This window comes from Hyaena hyaena, unplaced genomic scaffold (genome assembly GCF_003009895.1).
Source record: "Hyaena hyaena isolate Hyena2069 unplaced genomic scaffold, ASM300989v1 scaffold_216, whole genome shotgun sequence".
NCBI lineage: Eukaryota > Metazoa > Chordata > Mammalia > Carnivora > Hyaenidae > Hyaena > Hyaena hyaena.
In genome coordinates, this window is record NW_024080848.1 from 1,069,618 (window position 1) to 1,086,224 (window position 16,607).

At 39.0% G+C, this 16,607-nt stretch overlaps 2 protein-coding genes across 3 annotated transcripts in view; one reads left to right on the top strand and one right to left on the bottom strand.

Annotated features, from left to right (window-relative positions):
• AZI2 (5-azacytidine induced 2) overlaps nt 1-4,580 on the top strand; it is a 44,664-nt gene extending 40,084 nt beyond the window's left edge. For both annotated transcript variants that reach the window (XM_039242704.1, XM_039242702.1), the window contains exons 7-8: nt 276-394; nt 2,541-4,580. In XM_039242704.1, the coding sequence (XP_039098635.1) occupies nt 276-394; nt 2,541-2,953 (532 nt within the window). In that variant the 3' untranslated portion in view covers nt 2,954-4,580. The remainder of the gene's footprint in view (nt 1-275; nt 395-2,540) is intronic.
• A 394-nt stretch (nt 4,581-4,974) lies between these two features.
• Nucleotides 4,975-16,607, bottom strand: part of CMC1 (C-X9-C motif containing 1) — a 107,050-nt gene continuing 95,417 nt past the window's right edge. The window contains exons 3-4 of the mRNA XM_039242705.1: nt 10,323-10,413; nt 4,975-6,934 (exon numbers count right to left, since the gene is read on the bottom strand). Of these exons, the coding sequence (XP_039098636.1) occupies nt 6,814-6,934; nt 10,323-10,413 (212 nt within the window). The 3' untranslated portion in view covers nt 4,975-6,813. The remainder of the gene's footprint in view (nt 6,935-10,322; nt 10,414-16,607) is intronic.

Below are 16,607 nucleotides of genomic sequence, written 5' to 3' on the forward strand. Positions count from 1 at the left end.
TGATAATACTTCTTTTTGTTAAATACCCTTCCATTTAGTATAGTTCAATTAGTGGCTAGAAATTAGATCAGTATTATTATTATTGAGTAAGATCTTTTCACTTGTCCTAATGCCCTAATTATATTTCAGTTATTTAATGAGGAAGTTTAGTTTCGTTTGTATCACCTCAAAACTAACTGCAGCAGAAATGCAGATATGCTTCTTTCTGTTTTAAAGTTACTCCTTTCTGTCCATAAAGAAAATAAACATCAACTTTTTTAAAATCTGTATTTCAGTGATAATATGCAAAATGCATACTGGGAACTGAAGAGAGAAATGTCTAATTTACATTTGGTGACTCAAGTACAAGCTGAACTACTAAGAAAACTGAAAACCCCAACTACAATCAAGAAAGGCAAGTAAATGTTGGCTGGAAACCACTGATTCCAGCCAAACAGCTTGAAGAGCAACTGGCTATCGTTTATCAAAATCTCATCAGATGATTTTGATAAGCCAAAGTATATATAGTATGTTCACAGCCTACCTATTCTCTGCTCGGGCTTCATTCTCATACTGGTCAACTTCACACATAAAGGTGTTGCTGATGTGTTTTTTCTTCGGTACTGTATTCTTTTCCCCTTGTGGCTTTTTTTCTCAGCCAAGTGTTGCTTATGTGTATAAGGCTGAGGTGTTAAGTTTGCTCTAGCTGACCTTTTACCACAACTCCTCCTTATATTTAAAAAAAAAAAAAAGACATCAAGACATCAAAAGCTATTTTTCATTCCAGTGCTAGAGAATATATCGAAGACCTAGCTCTTTAAATTAGTTTTGAAAAAAATAACTGATGCATAATTTGAGTTGTTTTCCTTTGGTAAACTTAATTTTCCTTCCCATAAAGGATAGACTGTTTAGAATGGTAACTATGTGTTATCCCACTATCCCTTTCAAGGAAACAAAGAATTTTCATCGATCTGCTTTTCATATTAACTGCTTGGCTGACTACACTTTTTTAATTTTGGGCCTAACCTAGTAGTTAGCGGCTACTTTACCAAAACTCTTACTATACCTCAGAGAAGTCAGTACATCCATACCTTTTATTACATAATTTTATTTCTGAAAAGTTGTATAATATAAATTTGTCTGAAAATTTATTTTAAGGAATTAGATGTGACTTTTGGTAAGAAGAAAAAAAATCACCACCACCCTTAATTTAAAATGATATGCACCTTGGATTGTCCCTAAAGAGGGCACAAGAGAAATGTATTTTCGAAATCTCCTCAGGAGTGTTTACTAGTAGGGAAAAAGGAAAACTAAAATAAAAATCCCTTTCAGTTTCTAGAGAGTAATTTATGAATCAGGCAGGCTCCAACTTAATTTATGGTTCATTTTGCCCTTGAGTTTTCCAATGACCAGGGGTCCTTATGAGGCAAATGTGTGTCAATTGGTAGAGGTAAAACTTCTCTTAAAAGGAATGCAGAACAATTTTGCAGGGAGTTTTTAGGAAGACTTTGTTTATATAACAGATATAGTTTTCAGAGAATAAAATGCTCTTTCAACATTTGGAAACAGCTCATTCTTGTGTCCCTTGTGAGTTGGTGAAGGATAAATCTTTTGGTAAAGCGAACCGAAAGCTCCCTAGTGCACACTGAGCATGGCAGGCTCAAGGCTACGGCTCCTCACCACAACTCCATGCTTTCTGGAGTAGAGACAGACTAGATCATCTTTCTTCCTCACCTGCATTATCACCCTTGTCCAGAAGTTGAGCACTGTTACTTCTAGGTTTTCTCCATGCCCATCTCATTCCCCAAGAAAAAAGGCAATTAGCTTATTTTATAATGTGGTTCAATTTCTTCTAAAATTATAGATTCGAGCTGAGTTATAATTTTTAGCATTTTGCCCTAGTAGGTCGAATTGGAAGGGGCAGAAAAGTTCAGGCTACCTTTATGTTGGTGATGGTTTGTTTAGTGCACGTGTAATGGCTCAGAAAACAGTTTTTTCTCTTGACCTATTGACCATGGCAGAAATGTGTGTTTATAAGAAACAATTATTTTATAATAAATTTTATTCAAACTGGTTTATCTATAAGAGCCTTTGAATGTATATTAAAACTGACTTAGGGCCTCACCAAGTCACAATATAATCACTGCAGAAAAAATTTTGAAGCACCTATGGAAAAAGGTTTGAATAAGCAAAGGAATATTGAAGAACAGCTTTCTTAGTTTCCATGGACACTTAAATCAGTATGCACATTTTCTCTAGTCACATTACAATTTCTCCTCTTTATTGATGGTTCTGTGATAGAGGCAGGACAAGGTTCCTGTGTCCATTTTGCAGATGAGAGAAGTGACACTTGGAAGCAATAAAGTGACTGAACCAAAAGTCACAATGTCCGTAAATAAGTGATCCAGGATTAGAACTCTGATCATTTGTCATCTGTCTTCTAATCATAGTGCCCCAGTGATTAACTTGGAAATATTAATTTTATGTCCACTTCTAGACTCAGCCAAATTAGGATCACAAATGCCTTGACAACTGACATTTAGCCTGTGCTTTCTTTTTAGCGTGTGCCCCACTAGGATGCATGGAAGACCTTGGGAAAGACAGCACAAAACTGCACTTGGCGAATTTTACCGCAACATACAAAAGACATTCCCCCCTCTCACCAAATGGCAAAACTCTTTGCCACACCACATCTTCCCCTTTATCAGGAGATATGAAGGTTTTATCAGAGAAAGCAATTCTCCAATCATGGACAGATAATGAGCGATCCATTCTTCATGATGGCACTAACCTTCAGGAACACAACTCTTATGGCAGAAATTCTCTGGAAGATAATTCTTGGGTATTCCCAAGCCCTCCTAAATCAAGTGAGACAGCATTTGGGGAGACTAAAAATAAAACTTTGCCTTTATCCAACCTGCCACCACTGCATTACTTGGATCAACATAATCAAAACTGCCTTTATAAGAATTAATTCCGAAGAGATTTCATGATTTGGTCATGAGGTTACTGTCCTCTCCCTCAGTGGCTCTCAAGAAATTACTTAACTGAAAGCAGATTTTGAATAAACTTTTGCAGAGTTCTTCAGTACGTATATTTGCACATACTGTTCTCCATGTCCTGTATCAATTTCCCAGTATTAGCTCCATGTTCTGGCTAAGAATCAGATACAAGCTACCAGTTAATTAATAAACTTAAGTTGTCTCAAAGAAACAGTTCTACCTTTGATAGTAATTGTAAATAACTGCCTCTCATGTAAAGAATGGAATTAAAATTTTTTAGGACATGGTTTTATATAGCATGTGAAATGCCTAAAATAAGAGGCCATTAATAATCTGAGAAAAATTGTAAGTTGCTTTAATTTGCATAAAAGAAATGGCAAAATGAATAGGTTCTATTTCTAGTGACCTTACATAAAGATGAAAATTATAGTTGAATAATATAGGTTATTCCATCTCCATTTGCCGTTGTGTTTCAGAGTTTAAGACTTAGTAACATTTTGATTAAAAAATGATTTTAGGACTTGAAATAACTTGATCATTGAAACCAACTCAGTGTTCCATAGTCCCTTCAAATCCTAACTGAAAAAAAGTGGTGAAGTAGTTGAAAAACTATGTGGTGTGTGAACTGTTTCAATCCCGCATTATCCAACTAGAAGTAGAAAGAGCATCACACAGGTTGCGGTCTAATCTGTGCCTTCAATGGTCCATAATAAAGAGCTAAATATGTAACTGGATAAAGTCATTTTCTTCAAAGGGTCTATACCTGCTTGATACGTAGAGCAACTTAATTGTAATTGACTTTGTTTTGAAATGTAAGAGTGATTTTTGATTAACCAAATTAAGAATTTTAAGTCTAAAAACTGAATTTTGTGCTGTATTGATATAGTACAATCATGAAATGTCCCCAAACTTTTTGAGTAAGAGGCCTATCATTTATAGACAAGGATGGCTTCACATGGAAATGCTATCTAAATTCTTCCAGGGTGGTGGTATTAACACTGTAATATAATGTATTAGTTGGCTTATACATCTTTTGCCTCAGATAAAGGGTTTCATGTAGGAGGCCTTTATCCTTTTTGATAGACAGTTTCAAATATCTTGAACTGAAAAAGAATATCTCGGATCTCTTCTATTAACTGAGTAGCATACATACATAAACAATGTTCACTGGTCACAGATATTTTTGTCTTTCTATTATCTTACTCACTTATTCAGGCTTGTCTGTGATTAATGGAATTGGTGTCAGATGCTGGAATTTATTCTGACCAATGAACACCGCTCACTCCAGGGAGTACAATCTCCTGCCAAGTAATAGAACAGAACCCAATATGCATAAAACAAATACAAGACTCCAGGCTTTAGCTAAAGGAAGCAACTACCTGTGTAATAACAAAGCAGCAGAAACTGTTTCTCATGTGGCTGCATAGTCTGTATATTCTATCTCATCTCTAATGTAGCTTACTGGTTTGCTTTTTTTAAAACCAAGGTTGGAAACTTTCCTTTGTAAAGAAGTCATATGAGATAATGGCTTGATTAATGTTTTGAATAATGCCAAGAAATTGTTTAATTAAAATAAATTATTTTTGTTTGAAATTGGAAGTGAATGTGAAATACTGTCCTTGCCTATATATTCTAAGGTCAGGTACTAATTATTAGTTATTAATTTGACTCAAATTACAGGCATTTATCTTGTTAAACCAACTTCTGAGTGGAAAAAAATGTTCTTCCATCTGAACAACAGGGTAGCTGGCAAACAGGTATGCCGGAAATCAGAGGTTGATGTTCTTTAAAGTACTAACTAAATGATGGGTAAGACTTGAACCAAAAAATGTATCCAGCCATAAATTTTAAAATATACACTTTATGATCATCTCCATTCTGCGTAAGACTCAGAGAAAAATGAGAAGGACCAATCTGTAGATTATTAATCTACTTAAGATGGAAAATTTTATGTTGACTTCTTTCATACCACTAGAAATTTGCTCCAAAGGGCTTCCTTCAAAAATTTCTTTAATCTTTAGATTTTTACCATAACCAGGTTTACATTTACATAGAAGAGAACACAGGTAGTAACAAAGACACTCCCTCCCCTTGACCTCCTATTAGCAAAAATAAAATTTTTATTTTCTCTAATAGGAAACTGAGGTACTGCCAAAATGGAACCTAATTCCTACACAGAGCAGGGACATACCTATGTGGAACACTAGAAAAACAGGTAAATAAGGAAGAATTCAAACTTCAAGAACCAAGCCTGAATTGTAAGGAAACAGTAATGATCTAATCCAAAAGACTACTTGGGTCAAGTAGTCTACTTAGGGGAAGAAAATCTGTGCACTCTTAATAATACCAGCCAGATAATGAATGAGCAACCAAAACAACAACTGAGGCAGCTGTACTAGTGAGTGAAGTAGACCAGTTTGGGGGCCAGGCATGGATATTCTGAAAGCTGTAGTCAGTGGTTTAGTTTCTGACAGGCATGAACATATTTATATAACCTACTGCCCAGCACCTATGGGGAAAGCAACATCTACATAAATTAATTTTCCACATAAGATTGAAGGTGGTTTCTCTGATTCTCATCCAAATTATAAATTAGCCACAGATTATATATTTCACTACCTTCCTAAAGTAACTATTTGCCTTTTCTTCATCTGCATCATTTAAAACAATTCAGGTCCTGTGCTCTAGGAAATGTACCAACACCAAAAGACTGACAGAAGAATTGTTTACCCCTATGGTATGTGGTCTCTAGGTTTCTATATTTGCTTTGCTTTGGTCTGTTCTAGTAACCTTCCTTTTGATCTGTGACCTAGGAAAATGTGGCTGCTTTGGGTTTCAAGTAAGAGTAAAATAGTTCTCTGAGCGGTTCACTTGAGTAAAGTATTGAATTCTTTAGGGTCCTATCTGCTTTAAACTAAGTCCTTTAAAAAGAATCTCAGACCTGTTTCATGGGATTGGGGCCAAAGTTAAATCTTAATCCTAGTAGGTAGTAATTTCTATTTGTGATTTTAATGAGAACTATGTAAATATATATAAATCTTACTTACTTGGAAACTCGTTGCAGTGACTACAGTGAGGAGTTAACAGTTCGTGGAGGAAAAAAAGGAGCAACTTTTAATATAAAAGTTCAACCTAGGACCAAATTACTGCACTCAATTTTCTTAGACTAGCTCCTGAAATCATTAAACTAAACTATTTTCAATAGCCAAACAGGTCAAAGAACATAATAATTCAATTTTAGGAAATTTTCCCTCAAATATGTAAGTAAAATTAATTCATGTATAAGTACTTCCTTCATCTGTGTTTCCAAATAATCCTTTACTGCTAATAACAATAACCATGGAACTGTCCAACTGACTTACCTTCAGTAACTTTCATAATGAGAATTATTTCCATGGTTGTATAACGAGTTATAGACCCAGGAAGGATTCTGGTTTGTAACTATTCTGCTATCTGCCTTGTTATTAACACCTTTGACAGCTCCTGCTTTCCTTTGGTTACTTCTCGTCTCTGATTAGCCATTAGTCTGTACACTGGAATGGAATAATAGAAGGTCTATATAGAACCCTAGAAATCAGTATCACTGTTAGAAAACTGTAGTAGTGGAAAAACTTACCAAAAATCTATAATGCCCAGGCAGACCATATCCCATTTCAATATTTACTCCTCCCATCCCTTTTGGTATTTAACTTAGAAAGTTTAAAAAAATCTTTTATTTCAGATAAAATTAATATTTCCATAATTTAGGATAAAGCAAACACTTCCTTGAGTCCGTAATTTCTGGTAATGATTTCCATGAATATCAGAGCTCCTGAGTATCTCGAATATATGCCTACATGCTTGTGGGAAGCTTCTGTAGCCTTTTCTTGGTAGGAATTCCAGTTTTTCTGAATTCTTCCCTTTCCTTCAGGTATTCCATTTTGCATTCTTCATAAAAGGCTGGATCATTGTAACTAAAAGAAGGAAATAAATAGCTCCTTTTAAAATGAAACTTTGCAAGCATTTAATAGAAGCTTATTTAATATTCAGACATATCATCGGGTATATGCTTTAGTAACATTTTAAGAAATGGTCATAAACACACTGTAAACATTAGGCTATCAAACTAGCTGGTGGGAGAAAAAAGACCTAGTGGTTCATTTCTGAATGGCACTGTGTCCAGAAGCACAGCACCCATCCTCAGGAGGCCATGGTGCTCTGGAGCAGACGAATAAAGGCTGTGCAACAAGTACACAAAGTGCCGTGCCAGAGGTGTGACCCAGTGCACCACGGGAAACATGGGGATGCCCTGGGGAAAGGAGACCTGTCAAGCAGAAGAAGACTGAGCTGCATTTTTTTTTTAAGTTTTTTTTTTTTTAATGTTTTATTTATTTCTAGGAGAGAGAGAGAGACAGCGTGAGCAGGGGAGGATCAGAGAGAGAGGGAGTCACAGACTGAAACAGGCTCCAGGCTCCGAGCTGGCAGTCAGCACAGGGCCCGACACGGGGCTCGAACCCACAAACCGCGAGATCATGACCTAAGCGAAAGTCGGACGCTTAACCGACTAAGCCACCCAGGCGCCCCTGAGCTGCATTTTTGAAGGGCAGAAATCCATTATCAAAGGTACACTGGGGAAAAGGCACAGAGATGAGGGAAAACTGATGCATGTAGACTGCAAGTAAATTAGTACCCCTGCAGCAGATTATGCACTTAAGAAAAAGGGCCTGGGATGAATCCAGACTGGGCAAGGGCCGCATCACGAAGGTCATTTTATGTGACACCAAGAAGTTGGAAGTCTATCCTGAAGGCAATGGGCCACTATTAACAGAAGAACTCAAAGATCAGTTTTGTGTCCTAGTCACGCTGACAGCATATGACAGGCCAAAAGAGGGCAGCAAGGTTAGAGGCAGGAGGCCATGTAAGTAAACTATGAAGATAATCTAGCCAAGAATGAGGAAGGGCCCTCAGCTAGAGGAGCAGTTGTGATGAAAAGGATCTAGGGGAGATGTAGGAAATAAAAATAGGAAATAACCATTTAGAGTCAGGAGACCAGGAAAACTCTAAACGCATGATACAGGAGAAGGAAAAGGAGCTGAGTTCAGTTTTGGACCTGAATAAAGTAGCTGAGGAATGTCATGACCTAAGAAGTGACCAAATTCATGGGTCCAAACTGAGCTTTTGCAGACCTAAGCATGACAAGAGAACTGGGAACCCACCTTAAAAGATTCAGTTCAGGAAGATGAGAATGAGAAGTAAGATGTTGCAGGAACAGGAAAGAGTATAAGGGAAGCCAGACAGAAGAGAAGTTTAAGGAGCTTCTGGAGAGGGAGGCCAAGTGAAAGAAAAAGGACTGAAGCGCTATTCACTGGACTTGGCTACCATGAACCCACTAGAACCTTTAGGAGAAGCAGTCTCCGTGGAAGGGGGCAGAAGTCAGACTGCAGACTTAACTGAAGAACGAAGATGGCACAGGTAGAAATAACGATTGATTTCAAGATGCCACTACGGAGATGAGAGAGGGCAGTGGTCGGTTACCTTCATTTCAGGAATGTCAACAGTAAATAAAGCTGAGTACTTTCTTATTCAACGATGAAGAAATATTTAGAGTGTGTTGAGAATTAAGGTCAAGTAAAATCCTTAACTCAATTTAGCAAATGTCCTAACGTTCTTGTTTCCTTCACTGCTTTTCTCCTAAAGAGAAGCAGCCTTCTCCAACCCCTCCCCAGAACAGGCTAGAACCTCTTATTTTTTCCTATTTCCAGGGGGTAAAAGGAAGGATATTTAAATAACTAATATTCAGATAACAAAACTAACAATACAATGAAAGAATTAAGAGCTACCATTTATTGACTACCCACTACGTGCCAGGCATTGTACTGAGTTTACATACAGTCCCTCACAATCACTGCAGGAGAAGGAACTTCCCATCTTCTATGAGGAACCTGCCCAGGGCCGCACCACTAGCTCAGCTCTGGCTGGTCCAGGAGGAAAGCCCCACTGCTCTCTCCACAGTCCGCACTCCTGCCCCCTCTGCTCTAGCGATGCCCATCTGGGAGAGCGGGATAATATGCAAACTAAGAACAAGTTATTATGACTGAAACTGTGGTGTAAAAATTCTTTTAATATATAAAAAAGAATTGAAGAACTTCAGTCAAAAAGAAGTTTAACCAGGTGAGTGATCCATTACACATCTCTTGGGAGCATGAGGGAACAGAAGTGGAAGAAAAACAAGTCACAGAAGGCGTGTTTACTTCTCTGATGAGATGCTTAGTGCAGGTTCTGGCCCAGAGGTAAGGGTGTGTTTCCTTATCTATAAACGGAGAGATTAGTTTAATGTCTCAAGTCTCCTAACTACAGAATTTTTTTAAGTTTGTAAATTTTAAATTTCTATGTACATTATTACTATCAATGAAAACAGGCACCTGGGTGGCTCAGTCCATTAAGCATCCCATCAGGTGATGATCTCACAGTTCATGAGTTCAAGCCCCACATTGGGCTCTGCGCTGATGGTGCGGAGCCTGCTTGGCATTCTCTGCGCCCTCCCCTCCCCACACTCGTTCTCTCTCTGTCTCTCTCTCAAAATAAGCAAACATTAAAAAAAATAACTGACTCAGAGAATCACTATGTTTTATTTAATTCCCTAGTAAGTATCAAACCATGCTGACCTGTATGTTCCACAGACGAGAGGGCAGTTACAGGAGGAAACAAAGGATAACCAAAGCTGAGGCCAGGCAGCTATCAATTACCAGTACTGAAGTACCCCACAGTATTGTCTGCGAGTAATGCAGATGATAAAGCGCGTGGGGAGATACAGCCGAAAGCGCCTGCCTTCAAAGAACTTGCAAAGTTTTACTTTAATATTCAACTGTCGAGTGAACATGATATTTAAGAATTATTGCTAAATTAACCTCAAAAATCAAAATTTACCTTTGTATCCTTCATTTGATGTAGTGCAGCTTTCTCAGGAGTTAAATGATATTAATCCCCCAAATCACCAGGCCGACAAGTCATCTAACTCCGTACATTTCATAAGAGGAGAGAAATATAAACCCATCTATAACATACTCAATCGATCAACCGTTCATGAAGAGGAATTCACTAAGTCATGTGAAAAATCCTGTATTTTTGTTTGCCGATCTCATATTTTTAATCAGATACAACGTTGACACAGAACTTGACAAGACCTTTCACAAATATGTTGCTTAGTATGTAACAAACTGAAATCTCAGGCTCAGCTAACAATATCAAAGATTTGATGGGGCGAAGTAAAGAATCTATCACATGTAATGAGTTAAATAACATGTTCTAACATATACTACACACATCCACACACAGAGAAGCACTAACAATGTGATTACTTACTGAGCAGTTAGACATTCTTTCAGGGCAGAATTTTCTTTCCGGCATTTTACTACCATAAGGATTCCAGAGTCCTTGCAACATTTGGTAAAATCTGAAAAAAAAGTGGAAAAAAGAAAACGACTTGTAGTTACATCAACATAATTTTTTCTTAAATTTTTTAATGTTTTGTTTCTGAGACAGAGAGAGGGAGAGAGAGCGTGAGCAGGGGGAGGAGAGAGAGAGGGAAACACAGAATCTGAAACAGGCTCCAGGCTCTGAGCTGTCAGCACGGAGCCGGAAACAGGGCTCGAACCCACGAATTGCGAGATCATGACCTGAGCCAAAGTCAGACACGTACCCTGAGCCACCCAGGTGCCCCATATCAACGTGATTTGTAACAGCTCTAAACTATCCGTGTATTTAACACCTCTTACCTGGATCGCACCTGGCACATGGGGCATCCTCCACAAAAGCCACACACGTGAATGCAAGGCAGAACAGAACTAGTGCTATTAACCGCAGAAATAAAGAAAGAACTCTGAAAGGGGAGGACAGAGAAGGGATGTAGAGAGTAAGGAAGATTTCTGACAGAGAAAAGGTGTATCTTTACAAGAAATGAGTAAGGAGAGTAAAAGGGGAGTTGTTTCCAGACACGGGCCTCTGTGTCTAGTCTTGCGCATCTCCTGCTGGCCTCCAGGCACCCCCTTTAAGACGACCCTGCCACGGTGCCTGAATTTCTGCCAACAGAGCTCCCACTCCATCCCCAAGGCAACTTACAGATGCTACTGGAAATTCAAACAGCTTTCTGTCAAATTTCCATTCTAGCAGTTTGCCTTTTGGGTTGTACTGGCCCCTTGGTATCCTGCCTCCGCAGCACCAGCAGCCCAGGGCAGCCTGGTGCCATAATCCAGTAGGCTTGTGGTCAGACTCGGTCCTACCTATTCTTTCTGCAGGCCAGTGTGCTATGCCTCAGTTTCTCTCCTAACTATTCTGGGCCTTCTTCCTGTCCACTGGCTGCTCTAGTTTCAGCTCCGCCATCTCCAACCTGCTGCGAGTAACCAACAATGTCAGACTTAAATCCGAGATCATCCTCACAAAGAAGCTGTAGGTAAAGCAATGTTTTCTGAATATCTTTTATAACTCCTTTAATGAAAGTTACCAAGATTTCCCTCTTTTCCTGAGCTGTGCATTACCCTTCTAATTACTAACCAGTATAATTTATAATTATCCTAAAGCAAGCAGGTCATTCAGGGGTCTCCATGAATACACATAATACGTAACAAAGTTATCTTCCAGCCTCAGGCAGACTGTAAGTAACTGAGATTTATGAAATGTTTAAGAACCTGCTGAGACGGGCTGGGACGAGAGTCCTAGGGCACAGACACAGCAGGCTCGGAAGGCTGCATGGCACAATAGGAACAATGACAGCAGAGGCAGGAAATGACTTTAATTCAGTTTCGTGTGTGTGATCACATGAAACTGGGTGACACGCAGCAACACCCCACATCAAAGACACACAGGACTGGCTTCCTTTGGCTGCTCGTTCTCGAGCCTCAGCAACCCCACCAGCAGCTCCCTGACTCCCGAACCCAGTCAGGTATCTTCCTTATTTCAACTACAAATCTTCTTCCTCTCCGTGCACATGAACTGGTCTCATGAGCCAAATCAGACCAAAGGAATTTCCTTTGTGCTCTCGGAGTAAAGACTGCCTACAACTCAGAGGGCAAATCAGATTCACAATCAGCTCATTATTAGTGGCGATCCTGAGGGGTGGCTACCTGGCTATCAAAAAGTCCATTAAGGGGCGCGTTAGTGCCTCAGTCGGTCAAGTGCCCGATGTTGGCTCAGGTCATAGTATCATGGTTTGGAAATCAGGTCACTTCGAGCCCCATGTCGAGCTCTGTGCTCAGAGCCTGGAGCCTGCTTCTGATTCTGTGTCTCCCTCTCTATCTCCGCCCCTCCTCTGCTCACACTCTTTCTCTCTCTCTCTCCCTCTCAAAAATAAACATAATTTTTTTAAAATTGTCCATTAACTTTCACTCTGGAATGTCATTAGCATTCCTACATGTAAATTCTCTACTTATATGATGATACTAAGCCCTACCTTTCTACAAGCAACAGTTATGATTCCAAATAAAAATTAAGACCTGGGAAATCCTCAGGGAATATGTACATAAAGTTAACCCAGAAGTGACTAAATCTGGGTAAGGGCTTCTCGAAAGGAATTGCCATTATCCATGGCGATGAACCATGAGCTTGTTCCCTTGCATCACCCAACCTTACTATGAATTCATGAGACCAAACCAGTTCATGGTTCTAGAATAATGTCTAGAAGAAAGATCATTAGCATCTTGAGTTTGCCTAATGAAAATATGCGAGCCAAAGCCCTCTCCTGGCAAACACAAACACAATGGCTATTAAAAAGTCCACTTTCTGAGTGTAACAAACCCAATACTTTTACATTTGGTAGATTCCTAACAGAATACTTAGGCACTGTATTATTTTCAGGTTCATTTTCCTTAATATGAATAAAAATGTTCTCAGTAAGGAATTGATGCAAGATAGCATTTATGTGTTCTGACCACAATAAAGGCACAGTCTATATATTTTCACACTTGTCCAAACCTCTTCAGGAATAACTGTGACTGGCCTAAAGCCTCAAGCTGTTTGTGAGGTTTTCGTCACTTGTTTAGCAACAAGATTTTAATGAGGATCTTTCTTTCATACCATATTAGCATACATTCAGATAATAATGATGCTGCTAGTGCGGCCAACTGATTTCTAAAATGGTATTCTAAGACAATTTAGATTCTTTGTCTTTCAGTGTTATGTTAAGTGGTATAAAGCTGGTATGCCTGTATATAATTTAATACTAGTTACTAGTAAAGATTATGAAAATAAAATTTCATTTATTTAAGCACATGTTAAGGAAATACAAATGAAAATGAACAGTAAGAACAGAGATTGCTAAAAAGTTATTTCAAAATTTAAAGAAAGGTACTTTTAAAGATAACATTCACGACTTTTCTTAAAAATGTCTAGAACCTGGGGCACCTGGGGGGGCTCGGTTGAGCGTCCAACTTCGGCTCAGGTCATAATCTCGTGGTTCATGAGTTCAAGTCCTGTGCTGGGCTTGAACAACTCAGAGCCTGGAGCTGCTTCAGATTCTGTGTCTCCCTCTCTCTCTGCTTCTCCCCCACTCACATGCTATCTCTCTCAAAAAGAAACATTAAAAAACAATGTCAAGACCATGATATCTATTCTTCTCAAACTATTTCAAAAAATAGAAGAGGAAGAAAAGCTTCTAAATTAATGGTACAAAACCAGTATTACCCTGATGCTAAAACCAGAGAAAAGATACTACAAACAAAGAAAACTACAGGCCAATCTGATGAACACAGATACAAAAATCCTCAAAAAAATACAAGAAAACTAATTTCAACAATACACTTAAAAATGCACTACCATGGGGCGCCTGGGTGGCTTAGTCAGTTAAGCGTCCAACTTTCGCTTAGGTCATGATCTCGAGGTTCATGGGTTCGAGCCCCGCGTCGGGCTCTGTGCTGACTGCCAGCTCAGAGCCTGGAGCCTGTTTCAGTCTGTGACTACCTCTCTCTCTGACCCTCCCCTGCTCATGCTGTCTCTCTCTCTCTCCTAGAAATAAATAAAACATTAAAAAAAAAATTTAAAAAAAAAAAAATGCACTACCATCAAGTGAGATTTATTCCAGAGATACAGGAGTGGCTCATTACTCACAAATCAATTTGATATATATCACATTAACAAGACAAAGGGATTAGAAGCCATATGATCATCTCAAGAGATGAAGAAAAAGCATTCAACAAAATGCAACATCTGTTTATAATAAAACCTCTCAACAAAGTAGGCTCAGAGGGACTGTACCCTCAGCATAATAAGGTGATATATGAAAAACCCATGGCTAACATCATAATGCTGAAAACCTGAGAGCTTTTGCTCTGAGGTCAGGAACGAGACAAGGATGTCTACTCTTACCACTTTTATTCAACATAGCACTGGAAGTCCTAGCTGCAGCAATCAGACAAGAAAAAGAAAGAAAAGGCATCCAAATTGGTAAGGAAGAATAAAACGGTTACTATTTGCAGATGACATGATACTATATATAGAAGACCCTAAATTTTCCACCAAAAAAACTGTTATAATTAATAAACTGATTCAGTAAACTTGCAGGATATAAAACTAACACATAGAAATTGGCTGAGTGATAGTGATTTAATAGAAAAAGAAATTTAAAGTATCCCATTTACAACTGAACCAAAAAGAACAAAATATTTAGGAATAAACTTAACCAAGGAGGTGAAAGACTTGCAACCCAAAAAACTATAAAACACTGATAGAAGAAACTGAAGACAACACAAATGGAAAGCTATCCCGTGCTCATATACTGGAAGAACAAGTACTGTTAAAACGCCCATACTACACAAAGCAACCTACAGATTCTATGCAAACCCTACCTTTAAAATACCAGCAGCATTTTTCACAGAATGAGAACAAATAATCCTAATACTGAGATGGAACCACAAAGAACTTGAATGGACAAAGCAATCTTGAGAAAGAAGAACAAAGCTAGATCATAATTCCTGATTTAAAGATACACTATACAGCTTTAATAATCAAAATAGTATGGTACTGGCAGTAAACCAGAAACATAGATGATTGAAACAGAATAGAGAGCCCAGGAATAAATCCACACTTAAGTGGGCAATTAATCTTTGACAAAAGAGGCAAGAATATGCAATGGGGAAAAGACAGTCTCTTCAAAAGATGGCGCTGGGAGAACTGGACAGCTACCTGGAGAAGTATGAAACTGAACCACTTCCTTACACCATACACAAAAATAAACTCAAAATAGATGACTAAAGACCCCAATGTGACTTGACAATAAACTATTAAAAAAATAAAAAGTCATAAAAATAAAAAAAATTTTTTTTAATTAAAAAAGAAAAAGACCACAATGTGAGACCTTAAACCATAAAACACCTAGAAGAAAACAGCACTAATCTCTCTGACGTCATCCTTGGCAACACTGTTTTTAGGTATATCTCCTAGGCAAGGGAGACGAGCAAAAATAAACTATTGGGACTACAACCAAATAAAAAGCTTTTGCACAGCAAAGGAAACCATGAACAGAATGAAAAGGCAACCTATTAAATGGGAAAAGATATTTGCAAAAATCTAGTATTTAAAAGAAATTAAAAAGCTTGAGCGGAATACTCAAGATTCGTTATCTCCATTTACTGGAATATAAATTAATGGCAATAAGATGTGATTCCAACAAAGAGCATTTAGTATGTAGCACTTGGAACAGAGATGACTTCTACTTATGGAAAACCAAAGGGTAATGACACATAATATTGGGCAGGGTCTATAATGGTTCCTGGAGATTTTCTATGGAGGACTGTAGAATAGGAAGATTCTAAGCTCACCCTGTCCCACGGATACAACTAGATTAACACACATCAGTATAAATAACCCAGAAAATGTCCCCAAGACTGGCAGAACAAACCCCACATTAAAGTGCAGAGAAGAGGCCACCTCAAAGAGGGTAGGAAGGGTGAAGACACACTCAGGAGCTAAATGGACTGGTGGATTTAGCTCCTGGCATTGGAGGGAGGGATGCCAAGGGGTGGGGGTGGGGGCGGAGTGAAACAGACTCTCATACTGGGGGTCCCACATGGGAAAGAAAAATCCCCATAACATTTGGTTGTGAAACCCATGGGGCTAAATTTCATGAGTTCTTACAATTAGCAGAGCTTATCACTAGGAATATTAAAAATCAGCAGGCTCAGGCTCTGGGAGAGCAGAGAGGACGAGAGGCAACAGGAGTCCCTCATCCTTAAAGAGACAGAACAACAAAGAGCCCTTAGAGATGCAGCACAGAAGCAGCAGTTTGAAAATTGTCTGGAACATAGAGAAGGGAGAGTTGACTCATCTCCGAGCTTGTCCCAGAGGGACGGAGATGGCTAGGGGACTCCTCTAGGAGCTGGTAGAACCATTCCCCTACCCCCATCCCCTAAGGAACTAGCCTGGGACCAACACCTGCCACCTAACCTGCTGACAGTATGCCATCCCCCCTCCCACTACGTGGGGAGCTTCTACAGAGCTGCTCCCTCCAAAGCCCTTGGCCAGAGCGCATCCAAAGCAGCACCACCGGCCTCAACTGTGTAAGCAGCTGTGACAGGGGCCGGCACCACTCCGAAGTGACTCCTATCCTGGGGAGAAGGGAAGATAACCACACACACTAGTCTGAATACAACTCCAGCAGTG